At 46.2% G+C, this 23,121-nt stretch overlaps 1 protein-coding gene across 1 annotated transcript in view; it reads left to right on the top strand.

Moving 5' to 3' along the window:
- The first annotated feature begins 342 nt into the window (after positions 1-342).
- Positions 343-23,121, top strand: part of PODXL (podocalyxin like) — a 262,424-nt gene continuing 239,645 nt past the window's right edge. Inside the window, exon 1 of the mRNA XM_086918925.1 lies at positions 343-1,115. Within this exon, the coding sequence (XP_086775051.1) occupies positions 1,082-1,115 (34 nt within the window). The 5' untranslated portion in view covers positions 343-1,081. The remainder of the gene's footprint in view (positions 1,116-23,121) is intronic.

Genomic DNA, 23,121 nt, shown 5'->3' on the forward strand with positions numbered 1-23,121 from the left:
TTAATCCGCGGATTTGAGCGCCATATTCAACGCTCAGCCACCTCATACATGGGAGAAGCAGGCAGATGTTTAAAACGCACGAAGCCCACAAGCAACACCTGTCAAATATCTCCAAGTTATCAGGTCAGGAGCACACAAAATAAGTATTGAGCATGTTATATCTGGCATCCATGTTAACCCATTAAACCCAATGCGCCGGGAGGTGGGCGGCTGTCCCGCAGGCAGGCGGCTTCCTCCGCACATCCTGCAGTTATCGGAGAGAGCCCGGCAGAAGGAGGGGTTTCCTTTGTTATTGTTTTGGAGTCAGGTCCACCCTGGGCTCCTATTGGGCCGTGACAGGGTTCGCAGGAGGGGAGCATGGAGGGCTCTGGCATGCTTTTTCCCAACACCCTGGGAAGCAGGCGTGCCAGAGAGGACCCACTCCAGCCAGGACGAGGGTTGAGAAGGCAGCAGCCGAGCAGCCGCCCCGGGAAGACCCTCTAAACTGAGCCCGAAGCCCCCTGGCACAGAGAGAGCCGCAGAGCCCGACACGGGTGCGGAGGGGAATCCTCACACCGGGGGAGACCGCAGCCCATCCCTGAGAGGAGATAGAGCGGGGAGCGCCCAGCGGACAGATCCCAGGGGGAAGTGAGGCAGCGGGAGATAGGGGCAGAGGAGGGGGCTCTGAGCAGGAGGGCAGAGATAGAGGCAGGACAGGCCGGAATCGTTGGGGGTGTCCAGCCACCGAGGGAGGCGGGCAGCACACCCAGCAGAAGAAACACACCCATCCCGACAGCGCAGCGAGAACAGCCCTCCTCGAAGCACTCTCGAGGTACTCCAGGCACTAACCGCCCGCATCGACAACCTGCCTAGTCCCTGGAAGCCCCCTTGACAATTTCCTTACAACACCCCACTGAGCTCCCGCAACTCCCCTGCAGCCCTCCCTGCCCGGTCTGCTGTCTGCTGCCTGCTGCCTCGGGGACAAAGCGCTGTATGAGCCGGTTGTCCTCGGCCTGCGAGCCCGGACCCCCAGCGCCTGCACCTGCCGCGAGGAGGAGCGCCAGCCTGAAAACACCGCATTGGATCCAGCGAGGAGGAGAAGATGCGGCTCTTCCTGTGCGTGTCCTGCGTGCTGGGTGAGTGCAGGAATTCACGTGCTCCTGTCCTCCCGCTCCGCGGATCTCTCTGTTCCCTGCTGTCACTCCTTTCATCCTCTTTGAACCAACCGCCATCCTATATGCCCAGATCGCCAGATTTTCACTCAGTGAACTGGCAATCCCACAGGCAGCCCCGGAAAGACGAGGAGGGGCTGGCGCCGATTGCCCGCTATACTTTGTGTAGTGACTCTGGGTATCAGCATGACAAGTTGTATTGCGTCTCATAGTTAAGCGCAACAGTATGGGTTCAATATAGAGGCAATGTGTAGTTACAGAGGACGGGTACCTTGAAATGTGTCTAGTACTAGAATTCCATAGTGTAGCTGTTAAGTCAAGTGGTAGTTATGTAGTTACTTTGTAATATAGTTGCATAGTTGATACTATTGTGTTTTACAATTACACACAGTTATAGTTGAAACGATTACACTTGTAGAAACGATACAATGAATAGATCGGAGAGTAACATAGTATGGATACCCGGTTGGTGCCGTTACATAGCATAGATGCCTAAATGGTATAGTTGTATAGTTTAGCTTCATCGTTGTCAAAGTTGTATAATTAGTACGGTTTCATAGTTGATAAAAGTACATAACTGGTACATTTGCACAGCTCGTAAAAGTGCATACTTGTGGATACAGTTACATATTATAGTTGAATAGTCGATGGACGTAGTTGTTACAGATGCATAGTTGGTGCCGTTACGTAGCATAGCTACCTAGATGATACAGTTGTATAGTTTAGCTTCATCTGTGTCAAAGTGGCATAACTCGTACAGTTTCATAGTTTACAAAAGTAACTGGTACATTTGCACAGCTCGTAAAAGTACATAATTGGTGCAGTTTCATAGTTGGTAAAAGTGCATAATTGGTACCGTTTCATAGCTCCTAAAACGCATATTGGTACAGTTTCACAGCTCCTAAAAGTGCATAATTGTTGGTACAGTTACATAAGATAGTTGAATAGTCGATACACTTAGTTGTTACAGATGCATAGTTGGTGCCGTTACATGGTATAATGATATCGTTCCTAGAGTTACACAGTTATCCACTCACAGTAGTTCTATTCTTGCTACATGTACATGGTTGTTAATGTCGCATAGCTGGTAGAGTTTCGTGCTATAAGAGGATCCTTGCTGCGGTTGCATAGTTGGTGCAGTCATATAGTTGAAACATACGGTACAGGTATAATCGGTGCGGTTGAATATCTGGTACCGTCACATACATAGGCGCTGTATGTAAGGGTGCGGGGTGAAGCGCCAGAGTTCAGCAAGCGAAGGAGCAGTAAAGAATCCTGTGCATTCTGCCTTTATGTGTCACATTTGTGCTTCACCAAAGACATAAGTCAAATGTTAGGCAATGTCTTCTGACAAACGGCTGCTTATTCTTTTAACAACGAAACTGACGTGTACCTTTCTCTCTCTAACTGCAAACCAGTAATTGAAGGATTTGTAAAAGTGACCTATGTGACAGTCACAGGGAGTGCGGGAAAGGCTGTAGGAATTCAATTGTGTTCTAACAGACAAAATATCTGTGTAGGCACCATAAATATTTCAAAATATATCAGTAATTCCGAAAGCACAAATTAAGCACATTGCTTGTAATTCTGAAGTTTAGTGCAAACAAAGACTTTATTGGGATCAAAACAAAGCCAGACACTTCACTCGGTGAGGCACAAATGATACATATTTCCTGAAACCCGATTTCTACACTTGTACTACACTTGTTTTTTGTGCGACGCTTGGACAGGGATATAGCATTCGTACAGAACCCCCTCTCTGAACATAGTTCCAGGACCGCTGGTCACATAGTTTACCACCCTACTTTGGTGGCACAGTGGGGAGAACACCGGGGCTGGCGGGGTTGGGGTTTCTCCCTCTGCTTGCACCAGACTCTGTGGTCCTGATGAGTGGGAGGAGGTCTCACCGTGGTCGCCTCACCTGGTGAAGGTGGGAGGAAGGAAGCATGGGGCACAGGTTAAAATACATGCTACAGACAGTCACATGCTATAGTTCTTCAGCTGGAGCAGTCGCACGGGGAAAACACACAGAACAGTTATGTGCTGGGTTCCAGTTGAATATCTGTTTTTTCGCATAGTCTGTCGTCCTATGTAGTTGGTGCAGTAAGTAGCAAGAAGGCATGTGGCACGCGAGGGTGGGTGTTCTAGCTCTGTCTGTCCAGACTCTATTGTCCTCCTGATATGTGGGTGGGGGTCTCTTCGGGTGGAGGTGGGAGGAGGTAGAAAGTATCGGTTATTCCACAGAGCAGGAAACGGTCGCAGGTGAAATTTTTGTTAACAGGTGCAGCGTTTAGTGATTTCTTCAGGTCTTTGGGGCTTTTCTGTGCTGCAGTCTGTCTCTCTCTTGCTGTCGTTTTTCCATTATGTATAATTAAATAGTCGCTACTGAAGATCGGTGTGTTGACGGATAATACTGATTGGGGAGGAACATTTTCAGTGCAGTAGCTGTCAAATGTTGCTTTTCCTTATTTTTCAGTCTTGCATTCTTATGCTTGCAACCTTGATGCTTGTTTCTGGTGTTCTTGTTCCAGCAGCGCTCCCAATGAAGCGGTATTTTGCTCTGTAACTTTCAGACCCCTGCACGCGCAGGCCATGCTTTCGGCAGCATAACCCTGGGTCCAACCTGTAAAGAGACAGAATAAAACGCCAGGTTTGCATACTTGAAGGAGGAAGGAACGACCAATAGCAATAACTTGTTTTACGTAGAGCAGAAACTCCGCTAGAATGTACAAACACTTTAATAACAGATATTAGTTACCTAAACAATGGCGCGAATGTTACCGACACCCGAGGGATGAAAAGCCGACCAGCCCCCAGAGAAGTAAACATGTGACCTGTTGGTCACACACCGAACTCTAGTCTGCAGGGGGCGCATTATGGATGACCGAAAAGAGGGGCGCGAAGCAGAAAAACGATGAATGGATGCATTGGTAAGTTCTGGGATGCATTGGTGAGTTCTGGGATGGAAGGGCGAAGAAAAAGTTCGAATAGACACAGAGAGGTACAATTGTTGGGATAAAAAAGATTGCAACGGGTCTATATTATGTCCGTGTTTTATAACGCGCCAAACATTTCGAAAGTTGACCACGTTGCGACGAGCACGTGCCTGCAGGTGTACAGCGACAGGTGGAACCATGGCCCATATCCCCACGCGGCAACAGAAGCGCGCGTCGCGCTTAGAGCCTCGCGCACAGGCCTGTACCAAGTCTGGGAGTGAGGGGGCTGGTCCTCGGTTATAACTGGAGCCGGAGGAGAGAAACACATTAAAACCCAGGTGGGGGAGGGGTGAAGCTCAGCCCGTGAAAAAGCGGCCTTGTTTGTCCACCACAGGAGCTGAAAGGAGTTCGAGGGGATTACTGTCCTCCCTGCCTTCTGCCCGGTTAATCCCCGCGCCTCAGGGTCTGGCTGCGGCCTGCAGCTACGCACTAGATCTCATGGCTTCTGGGGGCGCAGTCTGGGAGACAGACTAAAACACAAATGCAATTTATAATTCGTTACGAGGCAGACTGTATGTAGTATATTGGAAGAAGGAGACAAGCTTCTTTAGAGTGGTTAACATTAATTCATAAGTAAGTGCGCAGAGAAAAAACCCAACAGCAGTGCTAGGCTCTCTCCCCTGCCAACGGCTGTCCCCAGAACGCTCGGCTCGCAGGCACGAGAGGAAGCTGCCACGAGCCCAGCACGAGACAGGGAATCAGACATAGGCAATGAATATAACACTGTACCAGGTATTGCACACGTGTGAGAGTGTGTGTGTGGGTAAACGTGCCGCCAGCCTTTGCCTTTCTCTTTCCACCCTCTCCTTTGGTAGAATGGGCGGCATCTCTGATTGTACCTCTGGCTACAATCACATGGAATTTCATATTGACACATCCAAAGGTTTTCAAGTGCTAAACGTTAAACTATTCCCTAAGTGCCTTGGACTGAGCACCAACCCACACTAAATGCCTTGGACTGAGCACCACTCCACCCTAAATGCCTTGGACTGAGCACCAACTCACACTAAATGCCTTTGACTGAGCACCACTCCACTCTAAATGCCTTCGACTGAGCACCACTCCACCCTAAATGCCCTGGACTGAGCACCACTCCACCCTAATTGCCTTGGACTGAGCACCACTCCACCTGTCTTTCTGTCACCCCTTGATTCATGCAAGCTAGTTTATAAGGCAGGCGCCCGAGCATTAGGTGAGGGATGATTTCTGATTGTTTGTCCAGCAGCTGTTTACATCAAAGAGCCCATAGGCTGTCTCAAAAATGTTTTGAGTTCAGGCATGTACTTCCGGAGAAACCAATTTGAAATTATGAGGGAAGTATACTACCCTCCCCGGTAAACCAAACTTTGAGATGTGCTTTTCTGGTCTATGGTTACCAACCACTTGCTTGCATGACCCATTGAGGTCCCCAGGAATGAGTGAATTAATGAAATAATGAATTCTCTCAGATTATGAAGAGTGTGTTACACAGGTGCTTCGTGGACAGAAGCAAGCCAGGCACCTTTCTCTCCCAGGGGTGGGTTTGCCCTCCCAAGAAATGGTGCGAGCTAACTGTTGTCCTCTCAGCGTGGTCTCACTCCAACCCTCTGTGGATGCAGCTGCCTTTGGCTGCATAGAGAGATAAAAGCAGAATTTTGAGGTTTGTCTGAAAGCTAGTCTATAAACTTAGTGAGAATGGCTAGAAAGCAGTCATTCCATAAATGGAATGCTGGACTACGAAGAGTCAGCTCACACACCAGTATCTGGAGTAGGAGTTTATCAGGTAAGGGCAAAGAATTTCCAGAGGCGTAATGTTGTACTTTGGTGCTGTGGTATTTTGATGGATGGGAGAATTAGTGTCTTGGTCAGAGGTTTTTAGGTATGGGTGACACTTTTCTTTGTAATGCAGAAAGAGCAGACTCCTTCAGCTTTCTCCCAGAGATACAGGGTGTTATTGCTTTCTGTACCTTAATGCCATACTGATGGAATGATCCTTCTGCCATTCACGTGTGTTTCCACTATACGCCTAGGTAACTACTGCGTTCCTGGACCACAAATACGGTTTATGGCGATGTGGGGTATTTCAGTCATTCTGGTGGACTAATCATTCTTTTTTAAACACAAAGACCAATTCTGATTTGCCAAATGACAGCAAATTAGAATACCTGTCAGAACTCTTCTTGGCCAATCAGTATTGAGCCCTATGTTTAAGCCACATTGATTGGCTCAATGAGAATAGCTGGATCTCACTGGAGCCCCGTGGCCACTATGAGGTGGGGAATGTGGGAATTTCCAGAAAAGGGGCAGGTTGGAAGGTAATCCTGAATCTAGAATCCAGCTACAGTCTGTGCCCTGCAGAAGGACTCTGTTGAGAATGAGAAATGTAGCTATCATTGATGCAGCAGAAACAGCAGCACCAGGTGTGAGGGACTCGCTGCATCCCCAAAATAACTATTTTTAACTACCAAACCCGGGGATTCAGGCCCATTTTCTTTGCTTGTATTAGGGCCCTTGCACCCTTGCTGCATCTGCTATCTTGCTACTAATCCTGCTGTGATGTGATAGGAGAGTCAATGTTTCCAGGGCTGATGCTGAACTGAGTTAGCGCAGTCAAGGTGGAAGTTGATGTGGGTAGCCTCTAAATACAACTGGTCCTTCGGAAGGGAAACGGGGCGCATCAGAGTACAGTACAACCTCCTGTCTGTGTCATATGCTCCATTACCGGAGAAACAGTGTAAGAGAGAAAAAGGGTAACGTGAAGTGAAGCAAAAACGGGTCCTCTGCTCTTTGGAGCATGACTGTTTATAAGTGGCATCGCTGAGCTTGGACATGTTTTCCGTTTTGACCATTAAAGTTCTTTCAGCCATACATGTGCCTCTAATTGATAGGAAGGGTTATTTAGGTGTGACACTTCATCTTCGAGCACAACTCTTACTCTTGCAACTACCATGCTGCGCGTTATCCATTACTGTGGGATTTTACGACTAATAACTTTACTCGTAGTGCAGGATCACAGTCTGTACTTCCTATTATGTATTTAAGGTCAAAGGTCGTGTGATGCCACTTCTTCTACTGTCATATGCATATGATGTCGCTTCAGTTACTCCTCCAATTTTGTGAAAGCGATGCTAGTTTAGCAGTCCAGAATGGAGGGCTCTGAGGTGAGGGTCCCTTGAAGACTAGAGCTAACTAAAATTATAAGAAGGTTGTAGGGAGAGCTGGGGAAATGCTGGGATGCTTAGGGTGAGAACAACAGGAAGGGTGTCTGTGTTACCCCCATACACAACACTGTCACGGTTTCATCTCTAGGCTCGTGTCCATTTCTAGAAGCCAGCTCTTCAACTGGAGAATGGTAGATAGCTGGCAGCTGAGCACAATGTTGTATAGACTAAACAACAACATCAAATGGAGGTATTTGAGTCCCTGGCATGACTTAGAAAATGTGAGTGTGGCACATGCACATCGATTGAAGTCATAGCCAAATCCTAATACCTGGCACTTTAGGAGCATTTGTATGTAACATCATGTCATAGAACTACATAGTCTCTACCACTGCTAGTATGCAGGCGTCAGAGGCGCCACTAGGGGGGTGCAGGGGTGCGGACCGCACCGGGTGACACCATTACATGGGGTGACACCTTGACACCAAAATGCAAAATATTACTGTCTATGATTCTCTATGTCACTCTATGAAATTATTCTTATGCATTGGGCAGTGGATGAAGATTCAAGGTTCTGCTAGATGTTTGAAGTTGAATGACCGGAGGACAGGCTGAGATTCGAGGGGCCGTACTTTCTGAGAATTCCACTAATGGACTAAACCATGGGTGTAGAAACACTCAGAGCCGGACTGGGTACAGAAACCGGCCCTGGCAAACTGCTCAGCTGCCCCCTACCCTGGGGTGAGGGGGAGTGCAGCCAAGCAGTTTGCGAGGGCCGGTTTTGGCCGATTTTGTTACCGGGGGCCGATATTGCCGAACCCGGTAACAAAAACGGCCCCCCAGGGGCCAAAAACCGGCCCCCACCCTAGCGGCCTACCGGGGAAACGCCCAGTGCCCGCTATAGCCAGTCCGGGCCTGGACACACTGTGACATTGAAATAACAGGAAGATTAACCAAGTAATCACTGAGATAAGGAACCAACTTGTGTTCATGTGTAATATTATTCCTTGTTTCCTCTCTTAAAATATTGATTATAGAAGTACCATAGGAACACTAGAAGACCGATGCTTACTACTTTTTTGTTGCAACATTACAACGCAGCCCTGAAGAAGTCCCAGGTGGGATGAAACGCTTTGGCGACGAGCAATTTTGCCATGTTTTAATGAATTTTTGAAAAGAAAGAAATTATCAATCTACAATCAAGTCTCTGAAATTGCTAATTTTCAAGAAGCTATTCCTGTGATACAAGTATCTGTTACTGCAATACAAATATTTGGTTTACTTTGCAATGACATAATCTGGTGCTGGGTCATTTTGTGTGTTAAAGTTAAAAGTGATTGGTGATCACTGAATTTGGGGATGTTTAAGGGTCAAATCCCAGACGCCAAGCACAGATAAATAATAAGGCTATACTTATTTATTTATTTATTTATTTATTTTTGAGATTTTTAAGGCGCAAACAAATACCCTAGGGTGGCTCGGCGCATGTGTGAGCTAGCAGGACCATAATAATAAAGTTCACTGGTCAAACAGCCATGTCTTTACGAGCCTCCGGAAGCTCATCAGGTTGGGGGCATTTTTGATATTTAATGGAAGAAGGTTCCAGAGTTTTGGTGTGGCCACTAAAAAGCGACGGTCTCCCCAAGTTGCCGTTCTAGTGCGAGGTACAGGAAGAAGGCACGTGTTGGCAGATCTCAACAGTCTTTTGGGGGTGTACAGCTGGAGTGCCTCAGTCAGGAATTTGGGTCCTGTGCCATGCACTGCCTTGTAGGCAATGCAGAGGGCCTTGAACTCAGTAGTGTTTTGTAGTGCCGGTCTAGTATAGCTCTGACCCTGTTCTTTGATTTGTTGTGTGAAACTCTATTAAAGCTTTTAGCGAAATGTAGCCACAAAAAGTGTCTCAGCCCTAAATTACAGTCTTCACCCCTTAAAAGTCAAACTTCTGAAGGGAGATTCTCCCCCAGCACGTCTGACGCCTCGACAGAGCAAGGACTGAGGCTAGGGGCTCGGGAGTCGACTCACTTGCCACGCAGCGGACCGTGAGGCACTGACCCGAAAATGGCGGCCGGTGAGAAGCAGCCGATACCTTACAGGCGTCAGAGAGGTTGTTGAGGGCTCCCCTGAGGCTGCAGAACACAGTGAAAGGCCTGGTGGAGCGCCCAATGCATGGCTCCAACTCCAAGACGGAGGGAGAGCGGAGGCTGCCGGGGACCAGGATCCGATGAGGGGCCTAACAGGCCGTAAAGAGCCCACACAGAGAGTCACTGCGAAACCGCGGGGTCTGGGGAGGTGCATGCTTGCCGACACGGAGCATCGGCCAGAGTTATCGTCTGGCGCTCCCTTGCAGGCCTAACGTCGGAGCAGTGGCTACCCTGCAGCCCTACACTGGGGCGATAGAGCGGTGCACTTGGGGGCCCGGGACCGCAGCAAGATCTAGTGAGGCGCACGTAGGCCTGCAGCGAGTAGGCAGGGGCAGCGACGGTGCAGAGGACGGAGCAGTCACACGGGACAGGGGGGCATCGGCCAGGCTCATCGACTGGCGACCGAGGGAAGCTGACAGCCAATACAGGGAGCCTGCCCAGGCACAGTTGAGCACGCCGATCCATGGAGAGAGGAGACCGTGCACCCCAAGTGGTGGCGCCAAGGGGCTTGACCGACAATCGAGCCCCCGCTGAGCCAAGAGCCTACCCGGAGCGGAAACGGCCTGAAGCTACGCACCTCGGGAACCGCCTGGGACTGGGACTGGGGTGACTCAAATGAAGGAGAAGCAGCCATTGGAAATACTCGGCGCCAGTGACAAGGGGACAACAACCGCCCGGCGGGGGTGAGCAGAGGACCACTAAAGGCGACTGACCCCGGTGAGGAGAGTGACGGGGCGCTCCACACAGAGATCGGCAGAGGAGAGAACAGAGCAGCTGCCTGAGAGGGAGCGGTAGGAAGAGGCCTAGGGAGTCGCACAGGACCTAGGCACGTGGCGGATGAGGTGGAGCAGGGCGCAGACGCGGCACGAATTACAGCAACGCTAGGCCATCGGCAAGAAAAGCGATTGGCGCCCGGGACCCCATACCGAGCCACATCGCTTCCGGTGATGAAGCTGCCACACGCAGACATCATTAAGCGTGGGCTGAACCGGCCCAGAAAAGGTGAAAGCCCCGGCGTGGTGTGGCTGAGGCAAAGCTGAGCAGAGGGGAGGTGCGCTGATCCGCGCCTCAGAGGCATTGGCCAGTAGGTCGACTGGCGCCGAAGGTCTCATGCAGAGCTGATGCACAGCCCCATGGTCGTGAAGGGGTGACACCATGAGTTACGACACTGGTTGACACCAACCTTAGTGACGCCGCTGGCAGGCAAGATACTTTTGAGTGGAGATTTTAAAGTTTTCGAACTTCTAAGCTCACTCTGGAATTCGTGCACTATCTAAAACCTAGTGGTTATGTAAAATTGGGCACACTGCTCCCACAAGCAGTCCATTTCGGCAAGAATGAAAATTACATCAAACAGATCTGCGCATATTAACATCTGAAGACATTCCAGTGTTGCACCTTCTAGAAGGTTAATGTGCAGGGACCTTAAAAAACTTCACAAAGGAATGTGTGTACGCTTACTTCATAAAATAGTATAAACAGTTGGTGCTAATAAAATATCAACATGTTGTGCACATGTTCTTATTTTTAATGCAGCCGTTTAGAAATAACGTATTAACTTATTTACTACAAGGTGAAATTTATAAGGACTTTGGCTAAAGAGCAACATTTTGCTGAAATCTACAATTTTGTCTCTTTGTGAAATATTTTATTATTCACCTAGTGCACTGCAAAAAAATAAATATCTACACAACCCTACTTTGGTCTTTTTTGACTTCTAGCATATATAATATTTGTTGCTCAGGGACAATTTTTTATAATTTCACGTTTTTGTAGTTTGGGTGTGATTTCCATTGATACTTTTTCTGAACATTTTTATTACAAATTTAATTGAAATTATTCTCTTAGATTTTAAACAAAATAAATAATTTTAAACAAAATAAATAATTTATCACATGGGAATATATAACAAGACACAAAGTGGTAGGTGCATATGAGGTTGAATATCTTACAATTATGCATGCATGAGTTCTCTAGAAATGTAGAGTCTCAGTTATAGTTGAGACAGTGTTGTGATATTAACAACACATTTGAAGCACCATGTGGCAGAATACAATGTGTCTGGGTGATGCCATCTATCACTGAGGTGCTATTATGAACTCTGTTACAAATTACAAGCTATTTTGCATCATGTCTCTTTGAGCAGGGAGGTGCTGTTCTGTGTGCGAAAAATAAATTTTCAGATTACATCGATATAGACAAAAAATTATGATTTTTGCTGGAACAAAATAGCATTAACCTTTGCAGAAACAAAAGTCGCAAAATAGCACGCCTCACAGTACGCAATATTATATCTAACCATACCTCACTATAGATTAAGAACACCTAGGAAGGTCCAGCCTCTAATTTTATGCAGTGTACCTATTTCCACGCAACCAAGTTTGTGTGCTCAAGATCTGGCACAGTTTCCTAATGTTGCCTGTGGTGTATTTTTCAAGTGCTTTAGAATTATTCCTCAACCTATCACCTCAAATCTCAAAATTTAATTTTTTCATTAGACGGTCAAGATCTCCTCCGTTTGCTTGTCTATGTTTATTTGCAGTGGCTTAACGTAAAATGATGGGCCCCCCCTGCAGAATGTGAAGAGGGGCCTGTGAGTCTCCCATATCTCATAGATATTCATTGGCCTTGGTCGGAGTGGAACCCCTCGGAGGGGTTATTGTGAGGCACGGGGAGATTACGTTGTTTGCCCAGAATCACAGGATGTTGCACGTCCTTGCCGAGACTCAAACCTGGTTCCCCCGATTTGAGGTCAACCGCCCTCGCGGTTAGGCCAACTCCTCTCCCCATGACATCATTAGTTCCTCGAAGTGCAGGCCACATTATGTATGTAGGTACACTGCTTCCAACAAATCCTCAGGAGCCCGTAGGCACTTAACAAACATGTACCAGAACTATTTTTCAAATGGCTTGTCACCCATATTTGTTTATCTCAGAAGCACTACTCCAACCTGTGGGCTACAGCTTACATCGAATATCGATGGGTGGGAATTGATCCACCAAGCTTCCTCCCTAGCACCAGAGAGGTGATTTGTCTGTATCACCCACGCACTTAGAAGCAGATTTACAAAAATGTCATGGGATGCATCACAAACATCAAAGTTGCTGTGCTGCATTGCGTCTGGCTCCGCTTCTCTCCTCCCTCGCCCGTCGCCCCCCCTTTTTGACCCTCCCTTGTGCCATTGACGCATGCAAAGTTGGAAAAGTTTGGAGAAATAAAGACATTTCTCCTTTTTAACACTGGACTCAAAGAGAAGTTACTTTTTGGAGCAAAGCCTTATCTACCGCTGTTAGTAGATAGGGTTTGTATCAAAACCCATGGACGGCTACATTAGAATGCCCATGTATCACCCATGGTCCACCTCCTTGATGCAGAGGGCTATTTGTGTTGCTTTTTTACAACTTTACAGCACAAAGCAAGATTTGCACTGGAGAGTAAATAGTTTAGCAAGGCTCTTCACCAGTTTGCATCACTTTTTGTGACTTTGCACTGGTGCAAATCCTTGATACATCTGCCCCATGTTCTCCTAGTTGAGACTGCAACTGGATATGCGATCGAATGAGTACCATTTGGTCAAATAAAACACCTTTTTAGGTATCTGATCTTAAGGTTATTTTTCTTACATTATGAACCATATAAACTTGAAACGAATGCTAATAACACAATTGAAGAACTATAGAAAAATGCCCCTTTCTACTAATTAATAGAGAAATAGTTTTTTTTCTTCTTTCTTTGTCTTATTGGGCTTTCCTTTGACCAAAATCAAGTGGATGAGTCCAAACAGTGTAGCATGTGAGCCCAGCTGCTTGAGAAGAGACTGAGAGAGATCTGAGACATGTTTTCTTTCAATCATTAACATGAGAGGCAGCTTCTGATCCTGCAGCACTCCTTGCTTGCACACAGCATACCGAAGCAGGCGCGCAACACCCATTGGGCTCACCGGGCTTCAGCCCCCCCCCCCCCGTCGCCTCCTCTGCCCGGGCTAAGATGGCACGCACTGAAATGGTGCAGGAAGGCTGCGCATCCGTTCCGAGAATGTGATTGCTTTAATGATTTCTGAGAGGCCCAGCAGCCCGAGCCAGACAGCCAGCCTCAAATTTTTTTTTTATTTATTTGTTTGCATTTATATGGCGCGCAGCTACCCAACAAAGGGTTTCCCGGCGCGACAGATCCCAGTGTCAATGCGGTTACAGGAATTAGATGTTGAATAGCCATGTTTTTAGGGCTTTCCTGAATTTGATGTAGCTTGGTTCAGACCGCAATGTGTGTGGCATTGAATTCCAAAGTGTGGGTCCTAGAAAAGAAAAGGACTTGCCACCCATGCGGGACAACTTGATCTTTGGGATTTCAAAATTATTTGCCGTAGAGGACCGAAGAGATCTAGAGGGACGGTAGGGGCGCATCAGGCTTTGTAGGTATTTTGGGGCGGTATTGGTGGAAATCCTGTGCATGAAACATAGGGATTTGAATTTGACCCGATTTTCAATTTTTAACCAGTGTAGTTTCCTAATGTATTTGGTAGTTGGAGTAGTGATGGGAATTTTCCAGAGTAGTCTGGCTGCTGCATTCTGTACTGACTGTAACCTGCGGACAGTAGCTTTATTTGCCCCCAGGTACAGAGCATTGCCATAATCTAATCTGGATGTGATCAGGGCGTTGACAACTGTTTTCTTGGTGTTTTCAGGTAACATCCAGCAGATCTTTTTAAGCCATTTCAATATGGCGAAGCAGGTGGATGAAGTTTTTACTGCTTGCTGGTGTAGACTGAGTGAGTCGTCAATAATGACTCCCAGGTTGCGGGCATGCGCGACAGGGGTTGGGGGGGTACCCATTTCAGATGGCCAGTGTTGGGGTCCCCAAAGATCTTTGTTTTTACCCATCAAACAGTTTCACTGAGTGAACCCCCAGCCCCCACCTCTTGTTTTCCTTTAGAGTGGCGCTGAGGTGAAATCCTTGCCTGAAGGCAGGGATTTCACCTAAACACTTGATGTGTTCAGCATGGGGTGTGAAGATGTGCACAGCAGGGGGAAAGGGCTGGCCAGTGCAGGTGACGCTTTTCCTTTGTAAAGGAATTCCTGCTGGCATCATAGCCCAGGGAGTGCTGTCTGCGCACTTGTATAGATGTGTATTCCGTACAAGTGGACAGACAGCAAAACCCTGGGCTATGACGCCAGCAGAAATTGGGGGCAAGGGTGCCAATTTTTGATTTTCTCCTCAGGAGCATTTTTTAAATGCACAATCAAATAACGGTTGTTTTTTCCCTCTTTGAGCGTTGAAAACTTTGGTGTGCACTCCTCTAATGGACAGCCTTAAAATATCTTGTAAATCAGAAGTTTATTTCAGGTGACAGTAATATGAACCAAGCTATCAAGAGAAAGTGAACGATTCCCTGAATTTCGTAGAATAAAGCCCACTACAAACGTATGCATTTAGCTCAATAAATGTAATTTATATAGCAAAAACATAATCTAATATTATCAATAAATATGTCACTCGAAGGATTACTTGCAAGTGCTTTTCTAGAGTTAATTAGAAAACACCTTTATTTTTGCTGTCGTGATGGCAGTGGTAATGTAGGACTCAATTCATAAACATTTTGCTACATGTACATGTGACTTTCTCGTTTACGTACTCCTACATCCCAAATGTGAGCAAGGAGTATTGCTGTCCTACTTTTGCCAGGAGTACCCAAAGAGTAAGCCCCTTGGTATATAGAATTAAAGAGGAGCCTTAGAGAAGTGTACGCTCTCAAAGTTGTCTTTCTGACCTGGTCTCCTCAGATCCTAATAAATAGACAGGAGCCCTCGACTCTCCACAAAAGTTCACTGACAGGAAGATGAGGACCCACTTATCGAGGAAGAAGTGGCAATCACTACAAAGTAGTGTCACAGACTCTTAACAGAAAAGCTGCTTACATTGCTCGGCTTACATTATGCACATGTAGTGTAAGTTTGTAGTGTTCATTTTTTGGGGTGCTAGTGGGTAACTTTAGGGTTCAGGGTGGGTGTGGGTTTTAGTGTGCCAGGGGGCAATTTTAGGGTTCAGGGTGGGTTACGGATCGGGGTGCCAGTGGGTAATTTTAGGGTTCTGAGTGGGTATGGGTTTTGGGGTTCCAGGGGGGTAATTTTAGGGATCCGGGCGGGCATGGGTTTTGGGGTGCCAGGCGGTAATTATAGGGTTCAGCGTGGGTATGTGTTTTGGTGTGCCAGGGGTAATTTTAGGGTTCAAGGCAGGTATGGGTTTTGGGGTGTCAGGGGGCAATTTTAGGGTTCAGGGTGGGTATGGGTTATGGGGTGCCAGGGGAGAATTTATGGTTCAGGATGGGTATGGGTTATGGGGTGCCAGGGGGGAATTTATGTTTCAGCATGGGTATGGGTTTTGGGGTGCCAGGGGTCATTTTCAGGGTGGGTATGGGTTTTGGGGTGCCATGGGGTTAATTTTAGGGTTCAGCGTGGGTATGGGTTTTGGGGTGCCAGGGGCAATTTTAAGGTTCCAGGGTGGTGATTTTAGGGTTCAGGGTGGTAATGGGTTTTGGGATGCCAGGGGGTAATTTTAGGGTTTGGGGTGGGTATGGGTTTTGGGGTGCCAGTGATAATTTTAGGGAAGAGAATGGGTATGGGTTTTCAGGTGCCAGGGGTAATTTTAGGGTTCAGGGAGGGCATGGTTTTTGGGGTTCCAGGGGTAATTTTAGGGTTCGGGGTCAATATGGGATTTGGGGTGCTAGGGGGTAACTTTAGGGTTCAGGGAAATAATGGGTTTTGGGGTGCCATAGGGTTAATTTTAGGGTTCAGGGCGGTATGGGTTTTAGGGTGTGAGGGGGTTAATTTTAGGGTTCAGCGTGGGTATGTGTTTTGGTGTGCCAGGGGTAATATTTGGGTTCAGGGCAGGTGTGAGTTTTGGGGTGTTGGGGGGTAATTTTAGGGTTTAGGGTGGTAATAGGTTTTGGGGAGCCATGGGGTTAATTTTAGGATTCAGTGCGGGTATGGGGTTTAGGGTGGGAGGGGAAGCATTTTAGGTTTCATGGTGGGTGTGGGTTTATCAGGTGTCAGGGGGGCAATTTTAGGGTTCAGGGAGGGTATGGGTTTTGGGGTGCCGGGGGGTAATTTTAGGGTTCAGGGTGGTAATGGGTTTTGGGTGCCAGGGGGTAATTTTAGGGTTCAGCGTAGGTATGTGTTTTGGTGTGCCAGGGGTAATTTTAGGGTTCAGGGTGGGTATGGGTTTTGGGGTGCCAGGGGGGGATTTAATGTTCAGTATGGGTATGGGTTTTGGGGTGCCAGGGGTAATTTTAAGGTTCAGGGTGGGTATGGGTTTTGGGGGGCAAGGGTGTAATTTTAGGGATCAGCGCAGGTATGAGTTTTGAGGCTCCAGGGGGGTGATTTTAGGGTTCAGGGTGGGCATGGGTTTTGCGGTGCCAGGGGGTAATTTTGTGGTTCAGGGTGGTAATGGATTTGAGGGGGCAAGGTTGTAATTTTATGGATCAGTACGGCTATGGGTTTTGGGGTGCCAGAGGTAAATTTAGGGTTCAGGGTGGGTATGGTTTTGGGGGGCAAGGGTGTAATTTCAGGGATCAGCGCGGGTATGGGGGTTGGGGTTCTAGGGGGATGATTTCAGGGTTCAGGGTGGTAATGGGTTTTGGGGTGCGAGGGGGTAGTTTTAGGGTTCGGTGGTTATGGGTTTTGGGGTGCCAGGGGTGTAATTTGGAGGTTCGGGTGGTAATGGATTTTGGGGGGCAAGCAGTAATATGAGCGTTTAGCATGGGTATGGGTTTTGGGGTGCCAGGGGTAATTTTAGCGTTCAGGGTGGGTATGGGTTTTTGGGTACCTGGGGAAATTTTAGGGTTCAGGGTGGGTATGGGTTTTGGTGTGCCAAGGGGGTAACTTTGGGGTTCAGGGTGGGTATGGGTTATGGGGTACCCGGGGTAATTTTAGGGTTCAGGGTGGGTATGGGTTTTGGACTTGCAATGATAAACATTTCACAAGCACATTGTCCTCCTATAGAAGCAATTGTTGACGAACTGGCGAAAAAGGGTCGTCGCCTTGAAATGGCATTGTGAAAATTGGTTATATTGTGTTCCTAAAGTGCTTTGTAGTAAAATATATTAAATTGGTCTTTTAATTCAGTACATTCTGTTCCTTTTTCATAAGACAATAGGACATAAATGCATCAAATTAACACAAATGTGTGCTCTAATTGTTGTCCAGTTTCAAATGCAGAATTCATCACGTTTTCTCCGCTTGACCTGAGCATTAATCGATCCCGATTATCTACCATTTTAGCCCCGCCCCATTTTTTTAACATTAGCCACGTCCCTTCATTTGCCATGTTAGCCCCCCCCGAAATGAAGACCTAGTTGCGCCCCTGTACCGAAGGGCTGTTGGAGCTAGCCAGCCAGGCCTGAAAAATTACATATAGTCAGCAAAGGAAGCATTCTGATTAGCTGACAAGCTCCCAACACTCTATTCTTTGTGCTAATGTTCATTATATATTTGTCAAATGTTGAAAAAAAGCAGAGACTGCTGAATCCAAATTCCAAACCCTCACCATTAGACATTTCCTCATGCTTCTCCCAGACACCATGCCTCATAATTTGGTGTAAAATTCTTCAGATATCATTGACCGACTATTACATCTTCACTGGGTGCTACTGACACACCTCCTTCATCGAGTCCAGCTTCTATTCTGTGGTGTACTTCAAGATATGCAATATACAGCCTCCCAAGACCAGGCATCTTGTTTGCTGCTATTAGCTATGCTACCTAAGCTAAATCACATGTATTTTTGACAAAACAACCCTCTCTAGACTGCGTTTCCAACTGTGCACTATGCCTCTTGCACCACAGCATACCTCATATGCAAGAAAGCAATGGCTTCATGCAAACCTCCTGCATAAGGTCACAACCTCTGGTTGTATAGAACATCGATTGCAAAACCATAATCTAAACACTGTTTTTAAAAATATTGCTTCATTGGGTGTAGATTTCCTATTAAGTTCAATATTTAGGACACCACATTTTTGTCAGTCAATATTTAGGCCACAATATTCTTGAACCATACAACTCAGGGCACGCACGTTTCTCTAGACCACAACCACCGCTCCTGTCTCGGACCATACATCCTGCCCTAGACCACACCACCTACACCAGAGCTCACCCACTGTCAGCCGCTGCCTGTGATGGTAAGAGTAGTGGGGCCGGTTGGGGGCGGGGGAATTTCGACAAACAATGTAGAGGGAAAATTAAATAAATAATTAATTTTGCCTCTTCATTGCCCGTCAAAATCTGCCCTTGACCAGACATAATGCCCTTTGTTAGACTTCCTACCTTGGATAGAATTTCCTACCTCTGAAAGCAGCACCTCCCCTGAAGCACAGGTCTTGTAGTGAACTACACCTTCAGTCTAGACCACACCTCCTGTCTAAATCACACATGCAGTTCGGCCCTTACAAAATCCCAGGTCCAGACATCACCTCCTGTTTTTGCTAACACTTTTTGCTCTTGGATACCTTGGATAATGTTGTCACCCTGGACCAACCCTCCTGTGCTGAACCCCACCCTCGGCACGGATCACTTGTCCTGCCCTGAAGCACACGTCCAAGTCTGCACACACCACTCACTAACACTAGAGCACCCCTCCTTTTCTAGACTGCAGTGGGCCCCATTCTACTCTCCCAGACCCAAACCACCTTTTCTGGCCTATTGCACACTTTATCTCTAAACCACATGTGCACCAATGCACAACTCCTATGCCAAACCACACTAAACCAACCACCTACCATATACTTACTAGCCTTCCTGTATAAGACCATATCTTCTGACCGGGACACTTTCCCTTGTCCTCACCACTTACCCTCCAGGCTGTCCACACATCCCCTCTGCCCTTCGACAAGAAAGAAGCACATACTTGTGTTGTTGCATTTTTAAGTAGCATTGCTTTCTGCTTGATTGGGGGTCTGGGGCACTACCAAGGCAGGGGATAGGACATGTGCATTTGAGTGTTTCTCATTCTGCGTTATGCAAATATAACCCATTCACCGCCTCATTGAATTGGTAATCAGTTTCAAACAGACTGTGAGAGAAAAGTAGGCCTAAGTACTATCATACATACCAGCGGCAGCCATTGAATTCCCAGACACAGCTATTGTTAGCATTGTACATGCAGCAGCTCCCATCAGGCCTGCACACAGTCTTGGCTGACTGGAGGAATGTGAAAAGAATGAATGAACTGCGTGAATGTTGGACCAAATGACGTTTAGTAGTGTTGGACAAGCACATATGACATGCCACCGCTGCCAGCATGTTGTGATTGGTTTCTGTTGCATCTTTATTTGTGGGTCTGCTAGAGGACTCCCTGTGCACGCTCTAAAATGTTTCATGTCCAAGCGAGCACCTTAGCTTCGAACTTGGTGAAGAAATGCATTGATTGGTTATGAAATCAAATGGTGGTTTCGTTTTTCCAAACCATTTTTCTCAAGAAATCGCTTTCAACTTTGTGAGTGACTTGCACACAGGTGAAAGAGTGTTATATGGATTGCAGGATTTGGAGGCCAGGACTACGAAGTGACATCACTTCCGCATTTTAACCTCTGGCAAAGTGATGTCACATTGTACAGCACAAGCTAAGTCCTTCTCCTCGCCATCACTCTTGGCACCTCCGGCTACTGCTGTTCACCTACAGAATAATAGAGCAGGGTTTTTGCAAAAGTTTTGTCGTAAAGGATTTCGCTAAATAAAATAAGGGGTCGGGCACAATTATATGGGATTTACTGACTTTTGGGGTACCAATGGTTTATTGGTGAGAGGGAGATCTGAAAAAGGAATATGTGTGTATTTGAATATTCGAAGTTGGAGTTTCCATGACACGTATGCTAAGACACCTGTGCTCAAATATGATCTTGAAGGTGGAAAACTGAAATCTTTATTAAAGTGTACTCCTAGACCGTATTTTTGCCATTTTAAATCTTATGGAATCACTACTGGAAAAGAACGAAAAAACGCAAACTTATGTGTGTAAAATGATAAAATATAAGATCTTTATGTAAATTGTGTGACAGTGCATTTTTTACCAAAAGGGAAATCAGAATTGTGTGATGGACTCAAAACAGGAAAAACAAGTAGGGGCAATATGAATATTGATGCCGTCTGGAAACTCTAGTTGGGGCAAAACCTATTCAACAAGTTTTGGAGAAGCCTCTTGGATGCTGCCGCAGACTTATTAACTTTCCCAGTGGTTTCCGTCGATGCTAGTCGGAAATGATTTTTTCTGATGCTATACAACATTGGCGAAAAAAGTGAGATTTATTTATTTATTTTTCCAATTTGTAAGGCGCAACAGCTACCCAAAAAGGGTTTCCCGGCGCCGAATGAGGAGTAAGCACGTATGCGTCATCGATCATGCGTGCATATGCGTCAAAAAGCTACCCCGGCCCAGTGTGATGGGATGCTCATGTACATATGGATCAACACACACATACGGCAAGATGCAGCCACCATTTTATTTTTTATTTACCGCTCCAAGATAGTGGACTCCAATCTTGGTGTTGTAAGTAGAAAAAATGCACACTTTGTGAAAGCAATGGCCCGTCATCAAACTACAACTGCTGGGACCTCCCCAAAAAGTACTGAGATGGGAGTGGCAGTAGAGCTTTGGAGGAGCAGGTGATGGAAAAAGGTAAGGGGTAAGCAATAGGGAGGTGGGGCAGGGAGCAATAGGGGAGCTTGAGTCAAGGATATTTATGTATAAAAAAGTCAAAATCCTGTTGTTACCTGCAGTTTATTAGTTTCAATTCTTTAAAATAATGCTTATTGAACTTTGTGAATTATGAACCAGCCCCAAGGAGCTTACTGAGAACCGCAAGGCATAAGTTCATAAACTTACTGCTTTTTTCTCAATCTTTTCCAATTCTAAGATTATTAAAAAGGATTAATAAACAGTTATTGTATGTGCTACATAAATAATAAGAACAAGGCTCGCGGGTTTATGGTATTTTAAAAATAATTACAGTCTATATCCATATTTTTTTCCACCTTATTGGTATTTATCCAAAAATATTTTGTGTTTTGAGAGTATCTGGAGTTATAAAATGATATATTTCCACATTTATTTAAGTGATATGCATGCACTCATATTTTGAGGTCTGCTGCTTTTTAGCAAATTAAGCAGCCAAATATAGCAAAACTTTACATCCACAGGTAAATATCAGGATTAGTCTATAAACATATTATAAACATATGTTAACATATGTCTGTATTTAGGGAAATCTTAAACTGTTTTTGACTCTCCATGCTGTCTCTCTGCTCTGCTGTTGTCCTGGAATTGACGAAAGCAGCATGGCGAGTCACTCACAAGAAGCATCATTTTCAGTAATTTTCCACTTTAAAAAAAAAAGTTCAGCTAAGAAACGCATTGTTTTCTATCTGTAAAATCAATAAAAACTGATAACCTGGAGCTTTAAATATAACTAATATAATGAGTAATTATCTACATCTGATTCTCTTGCAGTGTGTGCATATTCCTTTCATACAAAGCTTGAAAAAGTAAACAAAAAACTGGTTCTAAATCTTAGTTATGGCTCCCATTTTTCTGTTTTTACGGAAATATAAAGACAGAAGCCTAATATAGAAGGATAAATACAGATAACATGATAAAAAAATGGATAAATACAGACGCAAATGTAAAAAAAAAAATACTCTACCTGGAGCCCGAATCATAGTTCATTTCGTAAGCACATGTGAAGTGACTAGGTGTCTTTCTTTATTTCCTTGATGGCATGACATCAGCTCGCAGCCAGGATGAAAATCAGAAAAAAGAAGTCTTAGGGGTAAATTCACAAGAACGTGTGATAACCACAAGAGTAGCGTAACGCAACTTTCAACGTTGCAGCGCATCACGGGAAAATAACCCAATGACAACGTGGAAGTCACAATACGGCGGTAGCATGCAATAGTCTGCCGCTTCCGCGAACAATGTCCGTGACACAACCACAGCAACAGAGATAAAAACACATTCCCCAACGCGACAAAACCTGCGATGTTCACAAGCGCGATAAGAAAACAGTGACAACCAGTGCGAGTGCTGCAATACTCACAAGCAATGCGGGAAAATAGTACAAGACGAGCACACGGAAAATGCCACTGAACAAAAATCCTCAACAACGGAGTACGACGAATGCACCCTGGCCAACTGCAGAGGACAACATGTACACCACAACATCCAAGCACCGTGGAAGAACAGAACCGCCAGGCACGCCGCACAAAAGAGACCAGTGGCAGACAGAGCAGAGTTGCAGGAGTGACACACCCACCGTGCAGCATACGCACACAATCAGGAGTCAAACAGCACCCCCACCACATTTGAACACAGGACACAACTGGTTCAGCAAATGTGCCCAACCTGCCGAATCACATCTGGAACACAGGGAAACGTAACATCAAAATGTACAAGTGCAAGCTGAGACCTGCAAAGAAATGTTTTATTCACACATGCAGTGCGTTTGGACATTTTTTACTGTCGCTTGATTGCCATGGACAGTCACAATGTGACGTGCTCATGAGAAGTAAGTGTCAATGATGGTATTCCTACGGGCCATTCCTGTCGCTGCTGCAGTGGGATGTGGGTCATCTGTCTGCCCATCACCACCATCTTCGACTGGTACATCTGGAGCTGGGATTCATGGGGCCCTGGTGCGTACACAGG

This window comes from Lissotriton vulgaris, chromosome 1_1 (assembly GCF_964263255.1).
Source record: "Lissotriton vulgaris chromosome 1_1, aLisVul1.2, whole genome shotgun sequence".
Taxonomy (NCBI): Eukaryota; Metazoa; Chordata; class Amphibia; order Caudata; family Salamandridae; genus Lissotriton; species Lissotriton vulgaris.